Source organism: Artemia franciscana, chromosome 17 (assembly GCF_032884065.1).
Source record: "Artemia franciscana chromosome 17, ASM3288406v1, whole genome shotgun sequence".
In the NCBI taxonomy this organism is placed as follows: domain Eukaryota; kingdom Metazoa; phylum Arthropoda; class Branchiopoda; order Anostraca; family Artemiidae; genus Artemia; species Artemia franciscana.
This window is the reverse complement of record NC_088879.1, coordinates 2,340,553-2,364,327: the sequence shown is the minus strand read 5'-3', so window position 1 is coordinate 2,364,327 and position 23,775 is coordinate 2,340,553. Positions and strand designations below refer to the sequence as shown.

At 32.3% G+C, this 23,775-nt stretch overlaps 2 protein-coding genes across 9 annotated transcripts in view; both read left to right on the top strand.

Annotated features, from left to right (window-relative positions):
• LOC136037681 (isocitrate dehydrogenase [NAD] subunit gamma, mitochondrial-like) overlaps positions 1-17,286 on the top strand; it is a 41,076-nt gene extending 23,790 nt beyond the window's left edge. Inside the window, exons 7-9 of one of the 2 annotated variants that reach the window (XR_010620015.1) lie at positions 2,372-2,558; positions 9,571-9,668; positions 17,172-17,286. Coding sequence is in view for 1 of the 2 variants with exons in the window: in XM_065720432.1 (XP_065576504.1) it covers positions 2,372-2,558; positions 9,587-9,668; positions 17,172-17,184 (282 nt within the window). In the remaining variant the exon portion in view is untranslated. The remainder of the gene's footprint in view (positions 1-2,371; positions 2,559-9,570; positions 9,669-17,171) is intronic. The other variant, XM_065720432.1, reaches the window with a different exon arrangement.
• A 6,136-nt stretch (positions 17,287-23,422) lies between these two features.
• LOC136037680 (C-signal-like) overlaps positions 23,423-23,775 on the top strand; it is a 49,590-nt gene continuing 49,237 nt past the window's right edge. For all 7 annotated transcript variants that reach the window (XM_065720430.1, XM_065720431.1, XM_065720425.1 and 4 more), the window contains exon 1: positions 23,423-23,558. In XM_065720430.1, the coding sequence (XP_065576502.1) occupies positions 23,478-23,558 (81 nt within the window). In that variant the 5' untranslated portion in view covers positions 23,423-23,477. The remainder of the gene's footprint in view (positions 23,559-23,775) is intronic.

Here is a 23,775-nt window from a genome sequence, read left to right as displayed (position 1 = left end):
AGAGTACTTAATATCTGTTCAGAGCCGTATGTTAAAAAAGAATTAAATTTTATTACAGACATACTTTTTGGCAACGGGTACCCAATTTCTCTCATAAATACTCTTATTGCTCAAAGATTAAAGATACATTCTTCTGAAGCCTTAAATCCCACACCAGTAAATGATTCAAATAAACCCACAAGCACGATTTACCTACCTTATATTCCGAAAATTACTTCAAAACTGAAAAAAGTTTGTTTAAAGATCAATTTACGTGTTGTATTCACAAGCAATTTAAGTATAATGAATCTTGTCAATTTTGGTAACGATAAAACCCCAATTACTCGTCTACGAGGGGTGTATCAAATACCATGTAGTTGTGGAAATTATTACATTGGTCAAACCCACCAAAATTTAGGAACAAGATTGCAGCAACACAAAGAAAGTATTGAAAAAGCATTAAAATATAAAAATAACTCCATATCTTTCGATTAAGCTCTAAGTAATCATATTTTTGAAAATCCAGACCATTATGTTCTATTTGACGAAACAATTCTAATTAGCAATGACCTAGGGATCAAACAAACTGTCCGTGAGGCAATCGAAGTCAAACGAAACTTAAATAATAACACATCCCTAAATAGAGACTTGGGTGAATACACACTCAATCCTATGTACACAAAATTAATTATAGAAAATAATCTAATTCAAAATAAAACAAAAATAGGAACGAACAAAAACAAGCCCAATATCAAAAGAACTATCAGATTAGCTGCAGAGAAGGCAAATATCGCAATAAGAAATCATTCCAATTTTTAATAAATACAGTTAGTGAAATGAATGAACCTTTTTATCTTGCAAAATGTTAGCTTTTATCAAACAGTCTTGGCTGAACTTTTCGTTAAGAAGTAATGATGCCAAGGCTATTTAAAAAAAATGGATTTTTAACTGAGAATTTTTTATTGTAAGTGTTTTATTGTTTTTTTTTTTTTTTTTCTTTGCTGAAGACGGCCCTTAGGTATAGGGCCGAAATATTCAAATAGGTTTTGTTGATTCACTGTCTTGGGAAAAAAGTCCTCATTATTCTCGCTTCTGTTGTTATAAAATATGTCTAGAGGACGATCCCAAAAAAAAGAAACAATATGGCCTTTTAAGCTTTCTTCAGGTGAATACACATAAAATATAGAAAAACAAAATGTTGATATCACAAAGGGGGCATCAGGATTTTAGGAATACCTAGGTGGGGCATGGCCCGAAATCGGTTGGGAACCATTAGTCTGGACCTTGGAAGTTATATGTATTTTCTGAGAACTAGGTGCTCAATGCTTAAAACCTTAGAGGTAATTTTTTTTAGAAAGGATGTTGCCAACGTTTTTAGATGCCAAGTTTCTAGAATATTGACAAAAATATTATAGATCCAATTAACGAGTAAGGTAAGGTTCTGTTCTAAACTGGGATTCATAGACCCCAATGTCCCTATCACCAACCTATAGAACTGCAACCAAGAGATTCGAATTAAGTTAAACTTTATTAAATAAAAAAAGAAAGAAAAAAACTACATAATTTAGTCATTTGACAAGTAGCCGTCCAAGAAGAAACAAAGCCCTGAGGGCGAGCGACTGCAACAATCAATATCAATAAATTCAATTAAATAACTAAAAAAAATGTATATATATATATATATATATATATATATATATATATATATATATATATATATATATATATATATATATATATATATATATATATATATATATATATATATATATATATTTAAATAAACAAAAATTAGCAACGACCACACAAACTATGGTTCATTATCCTCCCCTCCCAATAAACACTTCTTTAATCTTTTATTAAGTTACTGTATATGTTCATAGCAATTTAAAAGAGATTCCGTCTTTTCTTTCTTTTTCCTTCTTTTTAAAATGGTGCTTACATTTATAGAAGGTTTTATCATCAAAAGGCTCAATTACAAGTAATAAGGGCCATGTACAGTTTTGGAAAAAGTGTTTTTCAATTCTCCTATTGAATTGCTCCTATTCCGTAGTGCTTGATTAAAACTTTCTTCTTCTTCTTCTTTTGAAGTTGTTGGCTAATTTTATCGCATCAATTTGTAGTTTCGTTCATCTCTCAAAACTTGTTTTATTTATTTACTGATTTTCATTTGTTTACTGATTTTCATTTATTTATTTTATTACTTTATTTATTTATTTTCATTAATTTGTCATATTATTTTATTTATTTATTTTCATTTATTTATTTTATTATTTTATTTATTTATTTTCATCTATATATCTATTTTCATTTATTTATTTATTTTATTATTTGTTTATTTTCATTTATTTTTTTTATTTAGTTATTTTTTAATAGTTTTATTTATTTTCAGTATGCTGTTTTTGAGCCAGGTACTCGAAACCATGGACGAAATCTCGTTGGAAAGAATATTGCCAACCCAATTGCGATGCTCAATGCCTCTGTAGATTTACTGGAACATCTTAATCTTAAACATCATTCACACCTTATTCGAACCGCAATCGATGCCACAGTTAACATTGACCATGTTCACACACCAGGTATGTTATTAGTTATCTGTAGTCAGGAAACTCAAGCAGTTTCCACACTGGGTTTTGAGTGTCTATAATTTCTTTGGAATCTTTTTGATCAAAATATATACGAAATAAGATTATTTATATATATATATATATATATATATATATATATATATATATATATATATATATATATATATATATATATATATATATATATATATATAGACATATATATATATATATATATATATATATCTGTTTATAAGTGAGCAATAATTGTGTATGTATTTATTTTTCTCGGAAACGGGTCCATATTTTATCTGGAAAATTGGCATCCTGGGATATTCTGGTCTAAAAAAAAAAAACGATCTAGATAGATCAGGAAATTGAGAAAATTCGTGGAATATTCGACAAGAAACTTAATTGGGGAAAAAAATATTTATGTGAGTAACGTCGTTTTTATATAAATCTGTATTGCAATGGAGTTGTCAAACTTGTCCACTTACGTGAAAAAATTGAAGGTTTTCATGCATGGAGAAGTTTACATTAAATTGCTTAAAGAGCTAAAAACTGGTAATTGCAAATATATTTGTATATATTTTGACAAGGGATTACAACATTTGAAAAAGTTAAAAAAAAAAAAACAACAAAAGTTCGAAGCTTAGTAGAAATTGTTAGAAATTGGACTTGCTTCAGTAATCAAATATGTTTGAAAAGACGTAGTATGCAAAGTCATGAAATTGCCTAAAGAGCAAAAATTGGTAATTCCAAAAATATTTGTATATACTTTTACAATGGACTACAAACAAAAATTCAAAAATCTTAAAAAAGAAAACCAAAAGTTTAAAGCTTAGTATACACTCGGTGTTAGAAATCGGACTTGCTTCAATAATGCTTCATAATCAATATCAGTATTGTATCACTATAGTATAGTATAGTATCAGTATATACTTGCTTCAATAATCAGTGTGAAAATCTTATCTAGTGGTAGACCCAAAAACGAAATTTTACAAGTTAAAATTCGTTGGGAGAAAAAGAAGTTTTTGTCCCACCAGCTGGACCATCATGTAATACTAGACTAACAAGGGCAGCTAAAGCAAAGGGCATTGGCATTAAATTCACAATGGGTGAAAATCAAAAAATTGGACCATCAAATGAGACAAGACCCAAAAAACTAAATTTACAAGTGTTATAAATGATAATTCGTTGGAAGAAGAAGTTTATGTCCCACCACTTGAAAATTAACAAATCTACAAGCTGGACCATCATGTAAGACTAGACTAATAAGGGTAGCTAAAGAAAAGGGCATTGACAAACTGTACTGAAGTAACGAAAATCCAAAATGAAAAAGAAAGAAAAATGGGGTCAGAAGATAAGCGACAGCGAGAATAAAAACGTGTCAAAATTGAAAATGATAGCGATGAGAACTAAAATGATGACTCTTTGGAACCACCTGAACTATCAAACGTGATAAGACTAAGTGAACAGCCCAAACAAATTAAATTCAAAACGGTCGAAAATCAACAACTTGAACTATCAAATGAGATAAGACCCAAAAAACGAAAATTTACAAGTGTTATAAATGATAATTCGCTGGAAGAAAAAGAAGTATTTTCCCACCTTCTGAACAATTAATAAATCTAAAGCCTGAACCGTCATGTAAAACTAGACCAACAAGGGCAGCTAAAGCAAAGGGCATTGGAAAATTGTCTGAATTAAGAAAATCCAAAATGAAGAATAAACAAAAATGAGGTTAGAAGATAAGCGACAGCGGAGTCGAGACGTGCCAAAATTGAGAATGATAGCTATGATAATTAGGTTTGGAATTTTGATAGGGATAAGGTCATGACTGCTTACCATGCCTCTGTTAAAAAAATTAAAGTTTAGGCAATATGTATTTCATAATGACAAAAGACAAGCTGGGGCAAAAGTCGACATTCAACATTTTACGAAAGGTCCAAGCGATGAAATTGCTATAAATAGCAACATTAGACTATTAAGGACTTAAGCCAAGAACCTGACTGCATCAGCTTCTGTTAAAAAAAAAACAAAGGTTTGGCGTTATAATGACAAAAGACAAGCCAAGGCAAAAGTTAAAGGTCTAATAACAAAAATCGTAATTTTACAAAGGCACTAATTCTAATTTGAAGTTATTTAAAATGTTTGAGGTTTATTGATGAAAATGAAGTACAGATAAATGTGATTAGAAAACTAATGAATGTTAGAATCGCAACAGCTAAAGAAAAAGGCACGGAACAAAATACAGCGGAAAACCAATTGAATTGTAAACGATGTTTTGAACAGTGATCTCTGGTTGGAAACTGGATAAGACCTATTTGTTATCTGTAACGCCTTAAGAAATTAAATGAGATGATGTATGAATCTGAACTGCTAAAGCAAAAGGCGTGGGAAAAAATTTTCGAGATAAAGATGAACAAAATGGACAATGAAATCTATGGCTAGAAAACGAGGAAGAGCGGTGAGTGGTCACAAAAACGATCTAAATGGGTCAGGAATTTAAGAAGGAACTCATGTTTTTCCCAGGGTGGCTGTATCAAACCTGTGGTGACGTCATGACATCAAGAAAAGCCTCAAATTGCCTGCGGTTAGAAGACAAGTGACAATGAGGATCTATATATAGAAGCCTGCCTTGCCGCCGGGACTCCAGTACTTATATATATATATATATATATATATATATATATATTATATATATATATATATATATATATATATATATATATATATATATATATATATATATATATATATATATATATATATATATATATATATATATATATATATATATATATATATATATATATATATATATATATATATATATATATATATATATATATATATATATATATATATATATATATATATATATATATATATATATATATATATATATATATATATATATATATATATATATATATATATATATATATATATATATATATATATATATCCAGAGTCATACCAAGTGTAACTGTATCCCTTCCCAGTGATACTCAGATACAGTCCTGAGATATAGGAAAAAGCTTGTGGCTCTTTTCAAATTGACGTTATTTGGCATTATAACCCGGGTCAAATCTAGGATTTTTTTTCGGGTGGGGGGTGTAAAAAAGAATATTCGTCTAAACATATTTTAACATTTCGCGTATTTTTGCTACTTTTGTGTACGAGCTGGACAAAAATTTCGGTTAGGGAAGGTAAACCGGTCGAGTTGGTTTTATCAAGTTTTGTGTACCCCTTCCCCCCTCCCATCGAAAATGCCAGATAAGCCCTTGCCCAATAATCTTTTTGTGTATTACCTTTGTGTGTTATACATACCTTTTTGTGTAATACTTTTAGATTTGGCTTCTTTTTTTTACAACGATATAAAGGGGAAGGCATTTTTCAAACCCAATGAGCAATAACTGGCAATTATAGAGGCTGGAAGATCTTATTCCGGGGTGCTTAGAATTAATCCCATGGGGTTGCAAAAACGACCAAAAATAGAACTAACCTAAATTAAAAATTTCCACGTCTGTCGAATCTTTATAAAAATAAGAGTCAAGATATACTACGGAATAGCCTATATTAACAAAGATTATTATTTTGGAATTAGTCGCTTACTCTCTTCTTTGCCTGGTTTGTCAATAAGAAAAAATAATCGTTACTAATCTAATCACACTAATCATTAATCAGGCACTGTTTTAACTTTGAACCATTATAGGACTTTTGCTCGTCTTAAGTTCTAATATGGCTCTTCATTTTTCTTTGAAAAATTTGTTATCAGCAAGTTCTTGTTTTTTAATTGATATTGTAAAAGGGGGGATATAGGAGAATTCGCTGCAGACTCTCGTGCTGAATCGGCAACAGACGCTAGTGGCTCTATGAGTAATATTAATCATGTGATAACAAACTTTCCACTCATGAAAAATATAAGCGTTGGCTCTGACCATACCAGTAGCGACCATTTAGATCTATCTTTTAGTGTCCCCTTTCAATCTAATGCCAACCGCGCAACCCAAAAATATTTTATCAAAACTGAGTGGGAAAAATTGACACGGTGTTGTCAACATACTTATGACGAAATCCTGAGAAAAGGGAAAGTGCCCTACCAGCTACTAGTGACAAGTGTTCAAGATTTGGTTGCTTTAAACTTCTATTGTGAGGAAATTTGTCACGCCATAAAAACTGCAGAAAAGTTAGCTCTCCCCTGTCGTAACGTCCGTTCTGGTTCTCAAAACCAGGTTGGGACATGTGTACCCTGGCTAAGCAAGCAAAAAAACGTGCTAAGTTGTGGTACAATATCTGGAAGGAATCTGATAAGCCCAGATTTGGATTGATATTCCAACTATTTCGGATTACAAAGAAGGACTACCTAAATCTAACGGAAAACTGAAAAGCGAAGAAACTGATAAGGTTTCAGAGCAAGCCTTAAAAAACCTGAAAGCGATGTGGAAGTTCTTCAAGAGATCCCAGACCAGTGAAAAAACGTGCTCATCTGACATTTCGGAAGAGGAGTGGTTAAGGTTTTACTCTACAGTGTTTGGATCCAAATACCCCAAGCATGAACGGGATTGTGATAAATGCTTAAACGAAAAACTCAAAACCTTGTTAAAAGTTGGCTGTAGCTAAAACGCGGAAAGGCACCTGGTCTCGATGGTATTTGTCCGGATAACCTAAGGCGTGGCACTGACCTCTTGTTTGAGCATATCACTCTTCTGTTCCAGATGTTTGTGGATTGCGGTGTGGTCCCCAGCTCATTTTGTGCTTGTGTTCTATCAAATATCCCTAAAAAAGGAAAAACCAAAATCAGTGTACATGATATAGACCAATTACCGTTTCAAGTGTTCTCAGTAAGGTCCATGAGCTACTTCTCCTTCCAGAAATTTCGGGGAAGTGTAGATTGGATTATGGTCAGTTCGTATTTCTTCGAAACCTGAGTTGTGCGTTTGAAAATAGGCTTTTAAAGAAAGCTATTGACCAAGCCCACAGAATGGGATCCTCACTCTTTATGTGCAGCGTAGACATATCAAGTGCATTCGATTCAGTTGTGCTAAAATTACTCGAGTTTGGCGTGTGAATGCTCATGTCTTAGCACTCTAATCTTTCTGGTACTCAGGCAGTTTTGTGAAAGTTAGACTGATAGGGGATCATTTGAGCAGACCGATTAGACTTGTTCGAGGTCTTCTTTAAGGATCTGTATTAAACCCCATCCTGTTTAACACCTTGACATCCGGAACAACAAAAAATGTTGCTGGAGGATTTAGCATCAATCTATGCGACCTCAGCCTGCTTTCGTATGCTGACGACCTGCTGATGTTAAGCTACAACCTAACTTCTCTGCAAGAAAATATTGATCACACCTGGTAATTGGCTACAAAAGTGTCGGTCTAAGGGTTAACGCACTAAAGACGGAGTTTGTGGAATTTAGTCCCTCAGCAAGCAGGCAGCAAAGCAATGGTCCTACGTTTGTTACGGTTGAACAATGAAAATTTTCCCTGGAAATACCGTGAAATGCCTGGGAATAACATACGGTCATGATGTCAGAAGTTCTCGTTTTCTAATAATCGGGAAAATTACCAAGAGTATTCGTTCAAGTTACGGGAAGCTCGTCTCTCTGAAATTTAGCTTAAACAGGAAGATTCGCGCAGAGCTATACTCAGCGGTTGCTCTCCCTCACCTACTTCCCTCACCTATCTCCGCTATGGGACTGGTTCACACAAACTGACAGAATAAAACTCTGATCTGTATACTGCAAATACCCCAAGTTTTTGCTTTGATACCCGCTCTACGAGAGAAATACCATTCGTTCTAAGATCTCAAAATATGGTGAACCCAATTAACGTTGTGCCGTTGACGTTGGACGTAAAAAAAAAAAACGTTGGAAAAATTGTTCGACTTTTTACCTCTACACCTGATCTACGAGTGTGAATGAAGAAGTTATTACTTGATTCTGTTCTTTGATGCTGAGTGTTCTTGTTTTTTCCTTTTTTTCTTTTGTATTACCCAGCGTTTCTCTTTTTTTGTATGATCGGTATATATATATATATATATATATATATATATATATATATATATATATATATATATATATATATATATATATATATATATATATATATATATATATATATATATATATATATATATATATATATATATATATATATATATATATATATATATATATATATATATATATATATATATATATATATATATATATTTATATATATATATATATATATATTTATATATATATATATATATATATATATATATATATATATATATATATATATATATATATATATATATATATATATTTATATATATATATATATATATATATATATATATATATATATATATATATATATATATATATATATATATATATATATATATATATATATATATATATATATATATATATATATAACTACACGCAAACCACTATTAGATAATCCTGATAGACGACAGGCATAAAAAAAGATTGCTTTTACTCGTTTCTGAGGATCAGACAAAATCTTTTGCCCCTCCCCTCGTACAAAACTTAAAGGCACCTTGCCCTCACCAAAAAACTGGTCCCTTAAAGTTTCACCTTGATCTCCCTGTTGTGAGAAAAAATTCTCTCCCCTCTTCTTTTATGGTATTTGTTATCAGTCTGTAAAAATAGTTTAATAGTAAAATATTAAAACAATAAAATAGTAATAATAACAAAATAAAAATAAAATAATAGTTAAAACAAAATCGTAAAACAGTTTAATGTCAGTTTATTAGTTCACGAACACCACTTGTGGTTAAGAAGAGATATATTATTAATATTTTAATTTTTACCTGCGTATAAATTAGGCCTAACAAAAACCCGCGACCTGAAATTGGAAGTACGGTACTCTACCCTCTGAGCCATAAATATGGACGTGTTCCCTTTCAACGGGTTTACTCTTAAGGTACTTCTTTACTTTACTTCTTTAATTTAAACCAAAAGTAAACTCTGAAAGTTCTTTTCATCTTCTTCTTTCAGTAAGTTTTCCTTGCAGATCTAGGCGGTATGGCTTCGAGCTCTGATGTTATACAAAGCGTCATAAAAAATATCAAGGAAGAAGAAAAACGTATAGATATGTAAGTATTTTCTCTTGATATTTTGACATATCTCCACTAAATTTCTAGCCAATCAATTACTATTTGTAATCATCGTACTGACGAAATTTCTAAAGTTTCCTAAATATCGATCAACCAAGCAGGAGACCCACCCCCCCTAAGAAATATTTCTTTATGGAGCTTATCAGACAGCCATCCAATAAATAATAAACCAAATTTATCCATATTTACCTCTGAAATATACCATAGAATCTTTGTAGACTCAAATGCCCTCAACCTGAGGCCCTCAGTCTGAGGGTTAAAAACTTAATTTTGCAATATAGAAACTTAGTTTTATACAGCAGTCTTACGAGAATTCGATCTGGAGAATTCAGATGGTAAGGCTTTTTGATCTGTTTCTATTGCTTTTATTTTGTTTTCCAATAGAGTGAATCGCTGTTCAGTTGAATGGACTGAGCCACAAGTTTCAGTCAGAATGTCCATCCTCTTTGCAAAATCCTGTCACAACGTCTATAGTGAAACCTGAGTTGTCCCTGACTTCCGAATATCCGAGTTTTCTGACATATTTAGGGTGCTTGCGATCACACCCTCACCTGATGACTCCTCCTATTATTTTTTTTCTTTTCCATCTAGACATAGGAATAAATAGAGCCTTACCGAAAAAGCACCAGATCGTTATCCGCGGTGGTGCGAGCGTATGCTAAATTTGTCAAATCCCCTGGACTGGCCTTACACCCTCATCCTCTTAACCTACTACAAATCCTGCAATAAAAAAATGAATTTTTTGACCATTGCCTAGATGAATATAATGTGGTATAGCCAACACAGCCTACCCTTCAAAATGAATTCTTTAAGTACATCAAAAACAACCAACTACCATCATCAGTTAAAAGTCAGGCTGACCACACCCTTTCAAAGAGTATTGAACTCGAAATGTACACAGGATAGTATAGTGTCTGGAATCCAAGACATATAAATTGCTGTATCCTGTATTAGTTAAATAAGCCGCAAGAAGACGGAAAAGAGGATGATGCCTGAAAAGTCCATAATCCCCATAATATAGTCCATAATAAGTCATCATAATATTACCATAATACCTAACAGAAGAGGAAAAAGTCTTTCCTTCATATTTCATAATCATCTCCTTTTGAAGAAAGCCTTGGTGGAATATATCTTATTGTAGGCACTAAAACGAATGATTGATGTATGTTCGATTGAGGGTTATAATACTCTAAACTTTATTGTTAAACTAGAACAATTTATTAATAATTTGTTCTGAGAATGTAAGCTTTGCATCAAACAGTTCCTGGTTACTAACTAGAGGACTTCATGGATGAGGAGCTGGTTTTTCCGGTTTTATTTAAAAAATAATCAGAAATTAAATAAAAAACAGGTTTTTAAACTGAAAGTAAGGAGCAGCATTACAACCTAAAAAGAATAGAAGTTATTACGTATATTAAGGGGATTGTCCCTTCCTCAATGCCTCGATATTAATGCTAAAGTTTGACGTTTTTGTTCCAATCCCGTAAGAGCCCTGAAACACAAGCGCTGTTTAATTAGAATAAGAAGCTTTTGTAAAAGTACCAAAAGATTTGAGCGTAAAGAGTGAGGTATTGAATAGAGGACAATCCCCCTTATATACGTAATAATTTCTGTTCGTTTTAAGTTTTAATGTTGCTCATCACTTTTAGTTGAAACAACTCGTTTTTTATCTAAGTGGTATAAGAAGGCTTTGATTTACTCTTTGATGCAACAAATAAACAAAGATGGCAGTGGTTGTAAGTGCCTTGTTCCCCGAATTTCTCCAAAAGAAAATGGAATTCTCCGAAATATCCCTGAAAGTCAACGTCACAAAGATTAACGATCTTTATTTCGTGTCAACACCTGTGTAATTACGAGCGTTAGTTTTAGAGAGATTTCGGAGAAACTGATTTTCTTCTTGGGGAATAATGGAACAGGTTAACGTGGTTACAAAAAACAGGTTAATGTGGTTTTAACTGTAGTGTAGTAGTCCTACTTCTTATAACTTTAACAAAATTAACATTAACGAAAATTAACGATTTGCATCATTATCGTTTGTATCAGTAATGTTAACGTTTGTATCGTTATCGTTACAGGTTAGCGTGGTTGTAGCTGTAGTATAGTAGTCTTCCGTTTTATAATTTTAACGAAATTAGCGTTAACGAAAAGTATCGATTTTAATCGTTAACGTCTGTATCATTACAGGTTAACAGGTTAACATGGGGAGGGACTCATACCTCCTCATGGAGGTCCCATCTGGTGTTTGCCTCTGGTTCACTTTTTTGGCTCTATATTTTTTGGCTTGCATCTACATGCAAATGGCGTACATTTGCTATCTGATACAAGTAGGGAGGGTGGGGGGCGTACTGCCCCTCCCCCAAAATGAGGGAGGAATCATTTCAGATGATTCGTGCATTGATTAGAATTTCGGATTTTCCTGAACCTCATTAAATTATCCATTTATCTGAATATCGAAGGTAGAAACATGACATGGAAACACTTTCAATCACAGAAACAAACATGACATATCATTGACTTTTCGTAATGACATAGAAATAGTTACCCCGGAGCTGCAATATTATGTGTACGTATAAAACGCATTTTATTTAAGTTATTGAGCCTAAAGTATAAATTTCATCTAAATATATCGTAATTGCGGAAGATAATATCGAGAACACCAGGGAGGAGATTAGAGCAAACTTTCTAGTCGTTTTTCTTTTAGAGACTCAGTACGTTCAAAAAGAGGAGGGGTGACTAGGGCGTACGATAATGCCGGGAACACCAGGGAGGAAATTAGAGCAAACTTTCTAGTTGTTTTTCCTTTAGAGACTCAGAACGTTCAGTAAGAGAAGGGGCGACTAGGGTGAACGATAATGCCGGGAACACCAGGGAGGAGATTAGAGCAAACTTTCTAGTTGTTTTTCCTTTAGAGACTCGGTACGTTCAAAAAGAGGAGGGGCGACTAGGGCGGACAATAATGCCGGTAACACCAGGGAGGAAATTAGAGCAAACTTTCTAGTTGTTTTTCCTTTAGAGATTCAGAACGTTCAAAAAGAGGAGGGGCGACCAGGTAAGCTGTCTCGGTTCCCATGGGCTGGGTCGCTGGGTTGATTATGTTTAAGAGGCGTTGAATTATACTTTTGCTGTTTTTTTGTTGTTGTTTTTTAATATCACGTCGCTTCGAAGATAGGAACAAAGAGCATGGGTAAACTAAGAGTGGAAACTGACGGTAGCGTCGACAAAAAATTATCAACACCATCTAGCATTTGGCGAAACTTAGCCATTTCTAGTTTTCCTAATACGGTATATTTGGAGAAAATGATGTTGTACTCTTTAATGCAGCAGGTTAACGTGGTTTTAGCTTTAAATGTAGTGGTTTTATTTCTAAATCAACTTTACGAAAATTAATTATTTTCATCGTTAACGTTTGTATCGTTATTGTTATGGGTTATCGTGGCTGTAACTGTAGTTTAGTAGGCTTGCATTTTATAATTTTAACGAAATTAACTTTAATGAAAATTATCGATTTTGCTTTTTATCGTGACAGGTTATTGGGGTTGTAGTTATAGTCCAATAGTCTTACTTTTTGTAACTTCAATGAAATTAACGGTAACGAAAATGAACGATTTATATTTTACGTTGAGGTCTGTGTATTTACGAGTTTTGTGCTTTAAAATCGCTTTGCTTTTCTTAAAAAATTTTCTGTGAAAATCATTTTTTGTTCGTTATTTAATTAACACAGTTTTATTGCGTTTGAATGTTATGAATTATTGTTAAGTTTTAAAGGTTTTCACGTTAAGAACTGCAATACTGGATTTTATTTTAAATGTCAAACACAATTGAAACGTCCAGTCAGAATTTTCGATCAGCCATAGTTTTATGAATATTGTTTTAAAATGATTCTCTGTAAGATATTAGGTATGGTTTGTGGGAGTTTCTTTCAGTCATATGGATCAAAAATCTGCATATTTTTTTGTCCTCTATAAGGCTGAAGCCATCTTAACTTACATCTCGTCATCTCGTGGACACCCTAGACCATTGGAGATAGTGGATCCTGTTTAAAAATCTTGCTTTTGTGAAACCATGGCCTTGGGTAGAGAAGACTTTTATGTAAAACCAAACGACACAAAAACGACCAAACAAAAGAACTGTGAAATAAAATAGACATTCCAGTTTACAATGTATAACAAGAATTTTCTTATATACCTTATATTATTCATAAGCACTTTTGGGAACATAAAGACGTTACATCCGGGTTGCAGCGGTAGATAGCAACCTATTAAGAGACAGCCAAGTCTCATACCAATAATTTCAATAACCCATAACTCCTAAAAATAGTGTCAGATAGAAACACAAAGTGCACTATTGGAACCTCCTTGTCCAAAACTCCTAAAACCTACAGTCTCTTGGCATGAACAACAAAGAAAATATGTTGGCTTGAAAAACAAGAAAAGTGGCTTGAACTACGATATTTCGCAGCTTTCCTCTTTTTTTTTTTTTTTTTTTTTTTTTTCTTTTTTTTTGTCCTCAGCTAGCTGGGCACTGGAAAATCATAGAGAGCTGTTTGAAGGCTCTTTTTGAAGGAAATTGCCACATCTAGTGCCTTTTGTAATTAAAAAAGATAGTTTAAAAATGGAATCAATTTGAAAAAAAAAATACATTTTCACGCACAAGCTTATGAACGACATTATAGTCGTGGGTTGTAACCACATATGGCGTAGTAAGTTAATACAATATTTATACACGCTTATCTGTCGACAAGTTACTTAAAAGATCGATGCGATCATCCGTGGCATTTCATAATCAAATTAATTTTTAATTAAATATATTGAACTGTAAGAAAATATATCCTGCTATCAATAAAACAGGGAAACCTAAAACTACTTCAATATATTATATGGAGTAGTCACTTATTTGAAAAAGATCGTCTTGTCTAAACGGGTAAATATAATATGACATTTGTTCCATCTGAGGCTTAAGTCAGTACATGCAAGAAACAAGCCAGCCTGCAATATTGAAAACCAGCTTGCCTGCAATTACGATTATTATTATTATTTGAGAAAGAGTTTTAAATCAGAGCTGCTTGTTAGTAGTATTCAACGGTGGCACTGATAGAAATTTCCACTTTATTCACTCGTGAAAGTTAAAAAAAATGCAAGTTAATAGATAAAAAATAATAATAATAATGCATATTTACTTAACATACTTCTTGGGGTAATGTTTAATATGCTGTTCCTAACATAGCAAGCTTCAGGAGTGAAATCTCAAGGAGTAGAAACCATGGCCAGGGTAAAGTGAACAACAAAGTAGATGCTTTGACAACAAAAATGACAGTAGATGTTTGACAAAGTAGACGTAGACGTTATCTCTAGTAGATGTAGGTATGTTTTCAAAAACAAATATAGCTATGTTACAAAAACGACAGTAGATGTTTGGCAAAGTAGATGTAGGTATCTTTCTAGTAGATGTAGGAATATTTCCAAAAATAGATGTAGGGATGGTACAAAAATGACAGTAGATTTTGGTATTTTTCTAGTAGATGTAGGTGTGTTTCACAAAGTAGATGTAATTATTTTTCTAGTAGATGTAGGCATGTTTTCAAAAACAGATGTAGCTATGTTACAAAAAATGACAAAGTAGATGTAGGTATCTTTCTAGTAGATGTAGGTATGTTTTCAAAAACAGATGTAGGTATGTTACAAAAACGACAGTATATTTGGGTATCTTTCTAGTAGATGTAGGTATATTACAAAAATGACAGTAGATTTAGGTGTCTTTCTAGTAGATGTAGGTATGTTTTCAAAAACAGATGTTGGCATGTTACAAAAATGACAGTAGATGTTTGAAAAAGCAGAGGCAGATATCTTTCTAGTAGATATAGGTATGTTTTCAAAAACAGATGTAGGTATGTTAAAAAATGACAGTAGATTTAGGTATCTTTCTAGTAAACGTAGGTATGTTTGACAAAGTAGATGTAGTTATCTTTCTAGTACATGTAGGTATGTTTTCAAAAACAGATGTAGGTATGTTACAAAAATGACAGTAGATTTAGGTGTCTTTCTAGTAGATGTAGGTATGTTTTCAAAAACAGATGTTGGCATGTTACAAAAATGACAGTAGATGTTTGAAAAAGCAGAGGCAGATATCTTTCTAGTAGATATAGGTATGTTTTCAAAAACAGATGTAGATATGTTAAAAAATGACAGTAGATGTAGGTATCTTTCTAGTAGATGTAGGTATATTTGACAAAGTAGATGTAGTTATCTTTCTAGTATATGTAGGTATGTTTTCAAAAACAGATGTAGGTATGTTACAAAAATGACAGTATATTTGGGTATCTTTCTAGTAGATGTAGGTATATTACAAAAATGACAGTAGATTTAGGTGTCTTTCTAGTAGATGTAGGTATGTTTTCAAAAACAGATGGTGGCATGTTACAAAAATGACATTAGATGTTTGAAAAAGCAGAGGCAGATATCTTTCTAGTAGATATAGGTATGTTTTCAAAAACAGATGTAGATATGTTAAAAAATGACAGTAGATTTAGGTATCTTTCTAGTAAACGTAGGTATGTTTGACAAAGTAGATGTAGTTATCATTGTACCAGATATAGGTATGTTTTCGAAAACAGATGTAGGTATTGTACGAAAATGACAGTAGATTTAGGTATCTTTCCAGTAGATGCAGGTATGTTTGACAAAGTAGATGTTTGTATTTCTAATCTGCGATTCTCAAATTCCTGAATTGTAAATCACATAGAAAGATGACAAAAGCTCGGCTTTGTTCTCTTTAAACCATGCAATATCATTTGGTGTGCTTAGGTCACCTCGATTTTCTCTTAAGACGCCTAAAACTCAATTTTGCTAATCGGGCTGTGTTTTTTATTATTATTTTTTTATTATTAAATCAATTGAAGTTACATTTTTTTAATGTAAAATTAATTATAATGCTGTTTTATGTTGTTTTGCAGCTTGAAAATTCAAAGCAGCAAAATATATAAATATTATAATTTAACGCAACCACGAAGATTACCTTGGGTTCCCCTTTTTTACGCAGTCATCACCAACTATTAATTCTTTCATTATTTGCCTACTCTAGTTTTAAATAAGTTTTAATATGGTAGTAGCCTTGCCCTTACTTGTGTTAATTTGTTTTAATTCAATTTTTTACACGGCTGTTTTCCTGCTTGTTTTACGTTTTGGTGCTTGCTCGTAGTAATGTATGTTATTTTGTAATTGGACACAATTATTCAATTTTTATTATTTTCGTTTTTGTTTTCATTGACGGAATTCGTTTATGGTAATTTCTGTTCGCTAAGTTTATTTTATTTCTGATCGTTTAAAGGGGTTGATATGACTCTATTTTTCTTGAAAACTTTTTATGGAAAACAGGAGAAAGGACTTCAGATCAAAATTTGTAAAAAAAAAAAAAAATATTTTTTGTTCTTTTTTTTGGTTAATATGTAATCTAATCGTGCCCTAACTTTTACATTTTTTTTTTCAGGAGCTATGCTTGAAGAATATTGCGAGCTGACCCGCTCAACGTACGTTAGATATTCGTCAAACCTCAGTTTTGTTCGTCATTTTGTTTAAAATACTACTGTCTATTCTTTGTTTCATTTTATTAGCTTTCGATATTTTTGTTAAATATCATTTAAGGAAGAAGGATATTACAGGAACAGAAAAAGATATGTAATAACTATTTTAAGGCTTTTTTTCATTTTTTCTTCTTTCATCAAGGTTTTTTTTTTCTCGATATTTTCGATGTGTTTTGAAACATCAAGGAACTGTTTTTATTAACATTAATGATGTTTTAGTTAATATATAATAATCGTTAGTTGATGTTATTTGTAGTAAATATATGAAAACCGTTGGTGTAAAAATTGGCGAAAAATGGTGCTGGTCTTGACTGCACCATGCACCATTTTCTGTTCGCATGGGAGGAGAATTGTTTCGTTGCTCAGTACTATAATTTGGATAGTGTACCTCGGTAACGGTTTAGGGCCTCACAACTGAGGGGGGAGGGAGGGGGGCAAGTTATATAAAAATATTTGTTTCAATTAAGTACATTAACAGGAGCATAAAAATATAAAATAAAAGGATGTTAATGTCAGTAATTTCTTAGATCACACTGCTTTTCCATTTATAAATTTAAGAGAGAAAAGACGGGTAAAATTTAAATAAACTAGTGGAATAAAAAAAATGCAACAAACATTAAAATAATAAAAATCCGGTCACCAAAAACAGAGGTAACTATTTAATTATTACTTTTAAAAAGAAAGGAAAACAAGTATTGTACAATAGCCGAGGACAAACACTTACTGATTTTCAGTCTTTTTTCATCTGAATATGAAATTTTCGGAACACAATCAGTTCTTATATCAGTAGCTCCAAAAAATCCAAATAGTGGCGTTTGAGGGAAATATTTCCTGAACATTTGTGATTCAAAGTCCTCTCTGTCAAACATGTGATAAGCCCTTCAAACACAAGCAAACCCGAAACATATAGATTTGTCTTCGGGTAGTCTTGCAGCTTTTAACTCAAAGACCACATCAAAAAGTTTTTGAATGGCTTTTGCATTGAAAGCATTCTTTTCTCGAGGAATTATAAATAAGAATTCTTCAAACTCATCGGTTTATAGAGCGCTGAAAAATCCTCATCAAAAGATTCTTCTTCGTAAATTGGGGGGTCCTTGAATAAATAGTGGTCCTTGAAAGAAAATTCCTCAAGATCCTTGGAGCAGGCTTCAGAGCATCAGTATTTATGTATGTTCTGTCTATAGGACAAGTCTTGTTTCTAGTTAACCACCCAGTAATGCAGCTATTGCAAAACGAATGTTCACAAGTTGGAGCCTGAAGATGATCTTCTAAAACAAAAGAGCAGATAGGACAAAGGAGATCATCATCAACAGCCCCACAAAATCTTGCTGTATCTATTCCCATGTGCTTCTTTCTCAATACAGTAAAGATTAATATGAATAAATTTAATTGTATAAACTCCAAATTCAATCATTTGCTTTAATGTTTTTTTTTCTCAATGTTTCGACCCCACGTCCGGGAGCCTTTGTCAAGAGGGAAAACTTTTTTTTAATTAAATGAAACGCAACATATAAAGAAAATGACACTTGTTTGGGAACTATTAGGTTACACATTATTGTTTAAATTTTGACCTGTCCTCCTAATCAAGTTATTGCTATTTAGATTTAATCTGTATTCCCCTTCATCTCTATTAATGCTAATACCCCTATAGATAATTTTTTTTAATTTGTGGAATTTCTCAGAAACTGCAAAAATCCAACAGGCGTGTTCAATATTTTCGATTGATCAAAAAATATACTATGGTGCAAAGGGTTCAATAAATGTTGAGGCTGATTCAAAGTTTTTGGTTTTCTATTGTATTTAAGTGAGCAATCAGTGGTATTTTTATGTTGGTGTAATCTATTTCCTAAATGTTTCTGTGTTCTTTCCATGTAAAATTTATCGCAATAACAAGGAATTTTGTATACGCCCCTTAGTATATTTTTGGGGATCTTGTCTTTTTCATTGTTTTTTCATTATTGTTCTTTTTCATTATTCAGTGAAGAGCCTATAGTTAGTAGGGATTGTAAAGCTGTTTTTATGTTTTTTTGTTTTTTTTTATCTTTTTGACAAAGTTGGAATATACAGCAAAGCTATGTATTTTTTTTTTTTTTTTTTTTTTTTTTTTTTTTTTTTTTTTTTTTTTTTTGGCTCATGTTCATTTGTTATTACCGGTTCAATTAACTTTTTTTTAGCTTTTTTCTATTATTTTTTCTTTTATATATTATTATTTTCGATTACTTTTTTTCTTTTTTCTGTTATTTGAGGATTCTTCTTTTCGGGATATCTATGGGATTATTCAGGATTTTACAGTGTTTGCATTATTTTGGAGATTATTAAGATGTGAATTTAATTTGCTTGTTGGCTGTTGATTTTTTGCGTGTGTTTGTCTTTTTCTTTATATTTTGCGTATAACTTTATTTGAAAAAAGATCCCCCGTTGATAAAGGCTCTTGGACGTGGAGTCAAAATATTAAAAAAGAAAGTAACGAGGAAAATATTTTGGCTTGAAAATCAAGGAAACTGGCTGCAACCACGATGTTCTTCGTATGGCATCTTTTTTCTTTCTTCTTTTCTACCACTCTTTTTCTATACAATTTGAATTTATCTAGATTAATTGCTACTGTATTGGGAAAGTAGTACATGGGAATAGATGTAGCAAGATTTTGTGGAGCCATTGATGATGATCTCCTTTGTCCTATCTGCTCTTTTGTTTTAGAACATCTTATTCAGGCTCCATCTTGTGAACATGCGTTTTGGAATAGCTGCATTATTGGTTGGTTAACTAGAAACAAGACTTGTCCTGTAGACAGAACGTATATAAATACTGATGCTCTGAAGCCTGGTCCAAGGATCTTGAGAAATTTTCTTTCAAGGACCATTATTTATTCATGGACCTCCCAATTAATAAAGAAGAATCTTTTGATGAGGATTTTGCAACGCTCTCTAAATCGATGGGTTTGAAGAACCTTTATCTATAATTCCTCTAGGGAGGAATGCTTCCAATGCAAAAGTCATTCCAAAACCTTTTGATGTGGTCTTAGAGTTAAAAGCTACAAGATTACCTGAAGACGAATCTGTATGTTTCATGCTTGCTTGTGTTTGAAGAGCCTATAGCATGTTTGACAGAAAGGTATTTGAATCACAAATTTTGAGGAATTATTTTCTCAAACGCCACTATTTTCATTTTTTGGACCTAGTGAAATAGGAACAGAATGCATTCCCAAATTTCCATATTCGGATGAAAAAAGACTGAGGATCAGTCAAGAATTTGTCCATGGCTGTTTTGGAGCAATACTTGTTTTCCTTTCTTTTAATAAGTAATAGTTATTTAGCTAGCTCAGTTTTGGGTGATTTTTATTATTTAAATATTGTTGTTTTGTTTTGTTCCAGTGTTTTATTTAAATTATACCGTTTTCTTCTCTTAAATTTGTACTTAATGTCGTATGTCAGAAAAACTGGGGGAGCGGAGACACCGTTGACCAAAATAAACTAAAATAAGAAAAAAAATTTCTGTTCACAGCACACCTTCTAATCAGCGCCACAAACCTTATAGCAAAACAATTTCATCAAATTTACTATTCCGTTCATACCCTGAGGCCATAATTATTTACCCGTCAAATTATCTTGTTGACATGTAATAGCTGAAAGATTATATCCAAGAAAAGGTATAGCCAGTCTTGCCTATAAGAAAAACCAAGATCGATAAATGATGTGTGTTTTATTGGTCAGCCATAAAGATAATGCCCTATAGCTCCATTCAGATTGGTTTGTCATAAAGATAGCACTTAAAGGGGGAACTCATTAAATTACGCACATAGTACATTGTTGGATACAATGAATCTTCTGTCAAGATCATCGTATAGATAAGAAAGCTGTTGTTCCAACCTTCCATCTTCGCTGATTTCAAGTTATACCTTAAAACTTCATTCTCATTGGTCAGCCATAAAGATAAAAGCCCTGCAGCTTTTATCTTTTGATTGGTCTGTCATAAAGATAGCACTTCAAAGGGGAATGTTGCTCAACTCATTAAATTATACACAGAGTACATTGTTGGATACCTGTATCCTCTGTCAGGATCATCATACATACTGGAAAGCTTTTATTCCATCTTTCCATCTTTGCTGATTTCATATTATACGAATTCCATTCTGATTGGTCAGTCATAAAGATAGCACTTAAAGGGGGAATATTGCTCAACTCACTAAAATATGCACATAGTGCATGGTTGGATACATGTATCTTCTGTCAAGATCATCATACATAGGATAGTTGTTGTTCCAGCCTTCCGTCTTTGCTAATTTCAAATAAATATACACTAGAAACCCATTTTGATTTGTCAGTCATAAATCTAGCACTTTGCTCAACTTTCCTCGACTCATTAAATTACGAATAGGACACATTGTTGGTCCCGTAGCCATGTGTATTTTGATTTGATCCACAGCCATAGCCATAATATAGCTCGGGTTGTATAAACTATTATTATGGGTATCATAAAAGGTCCAAATTAAGTACAAAATCAAATCTTTATTTCAATATTACGCCCATTTCACTTTACCCTAGCAGAATTTGCCACACCATTTATTGCTAGACGATTTGCTTCTTTTTTTCTGATATTCCATTTTTTTAAATTATTTTGTGTAGAATTGCCACATGACGAAATAGCTTCTATAAGGGTCAGAAATTGGTGGCTTATGCCACTTACTACCCATGCACTCTGGAGGCAGGGCTACTGCCACATGTCATAGAAGCAGCATACTTGTATTTTGAAGGGCCTAAATAGTTTTAACGAAATACCAATTCATTAAAGTTTTTTGTACGCCCGAAAAGCTTCTGGATATTAGAGTTTGTATTTTATTTGTTTACATATGAGCTTCGGGGCGCACAAAAAGATCTCTTGGAGGAATAAAAACAATAACAACTGAACGTGAAAACTAACCATTACCAAAACTGAGACGAGGAACAAACGCATCATAAAATCTATACTGGAAGTATTGATGGAGATATTTTCAGAAGTAGTGGACATCAGAAATAGACATTTCAATAATTTAATAGCAAGAACGTTTAATTACATATACTTTAAAGTGAACATTAAAAAACCGCCATCATTTACGCTTTGTTCTTTTTTTGTGTATTCCATCTTTTACTTCTATAAGTAATTTCATTGCTATCAAAAATGAAAGAAATTCTTTTTCTCTAAAAAAAACAGAATGGGGTAATAACAGATGATGGTATAATTGAATAATTCTAGCCCTGTAGCTTACCTTATATAATTGGCAAGTGTTCCTACCCTGTCCCCCCATTCACTAATCTGAAAACAATTGCGGGATGTAATTATCCGAAGCGTGTTTTCCAGAATAATTTCACAATCGGAATGTCTGAAGGTAAGTATGCATTATATACAGGTTAAAGAGGTTGCACCAAACCAGTAGTTTCAAATTACATTAGAAGGAGCCTAGAGCTTAGGAAATTCAAGGGGGTATGAAGGCAAAATTATGTTAAACGCAGACAAGTCTTTAAATTTTTCTAAGGTTTGTTACAGAAATAGTAGCAAAGACGTTAAAAGATTGCTTTCCTGAAAATTTGTTATAATATTTTGAAAAAAGCTGTGAAATCAAATGAAAGATCCCCTCAAAAAATAGCTGAACTATGAAATCCTAAAAATCTTAGGTACATTCGCTTATCTCAAATACTTATTTTTAAAATAATGAGAAAAGTTTTACAAGGAAATTGAATGTCTTGTCCTAACTAATCAAATCTTATCAGCATGATTTTTTAACGGGACTTTAGACATGTTAATGACCTTACAGACATAGTGCTTCCAAGCTTCAAACTGACACATTTATTGAAAATGGGTGGATTTTAGGCCAGTTATGAACTAAAATTTCTTTCTAGATTAATGCTTATATTGAACGTCATATAGGCTGACTTCAAAGTTTGACATATTTTCTAAGTATATTGAAATATTTTCGTTAAAAATTCCGAGGATACTAATTAGCTTCCTATATTTTCTACTCAGTGGCTATACTAAGCTAACTATCCTCTTAGACTCTAGTTGTTTTTGGAATTTAAAAATAATTTTCCAAGAATGCTATACTTTTTCGGTGTAAAAGCCAGTTATCCTTCACATGTGTATGCTCTCGAAACGCTACCTTCATTGTATAAACATTAGATGTCTCTAGATACACATTTTTCAAATTTATCCTGCGTAGATAATTTTTAGTTAGCACTAAAATGAAAACAGTCTTAATTACTGGGTCATCACGCGGTATTGGCTTAGGCCTTGTAAAAGAATATGTAAAAAATGGTTATAAGGTGAGCTAAAATAATTATAATGATTTGGATAATATTATGTAGCTAGTTCAAGTAGTAGACCTAGACCCAAGATTTTGGCTGGGCTTAGTTTATTTCACTTGTTTAGGATTAGGACCAAAAGGCAAATCAAGCTGGTTTTATATGTCTAGAGTATATTTTGGTTGATAAATTTATAGTTTTTAAGGCTATAGCCCACTTTGCTAGGTAGCCTAGGCCT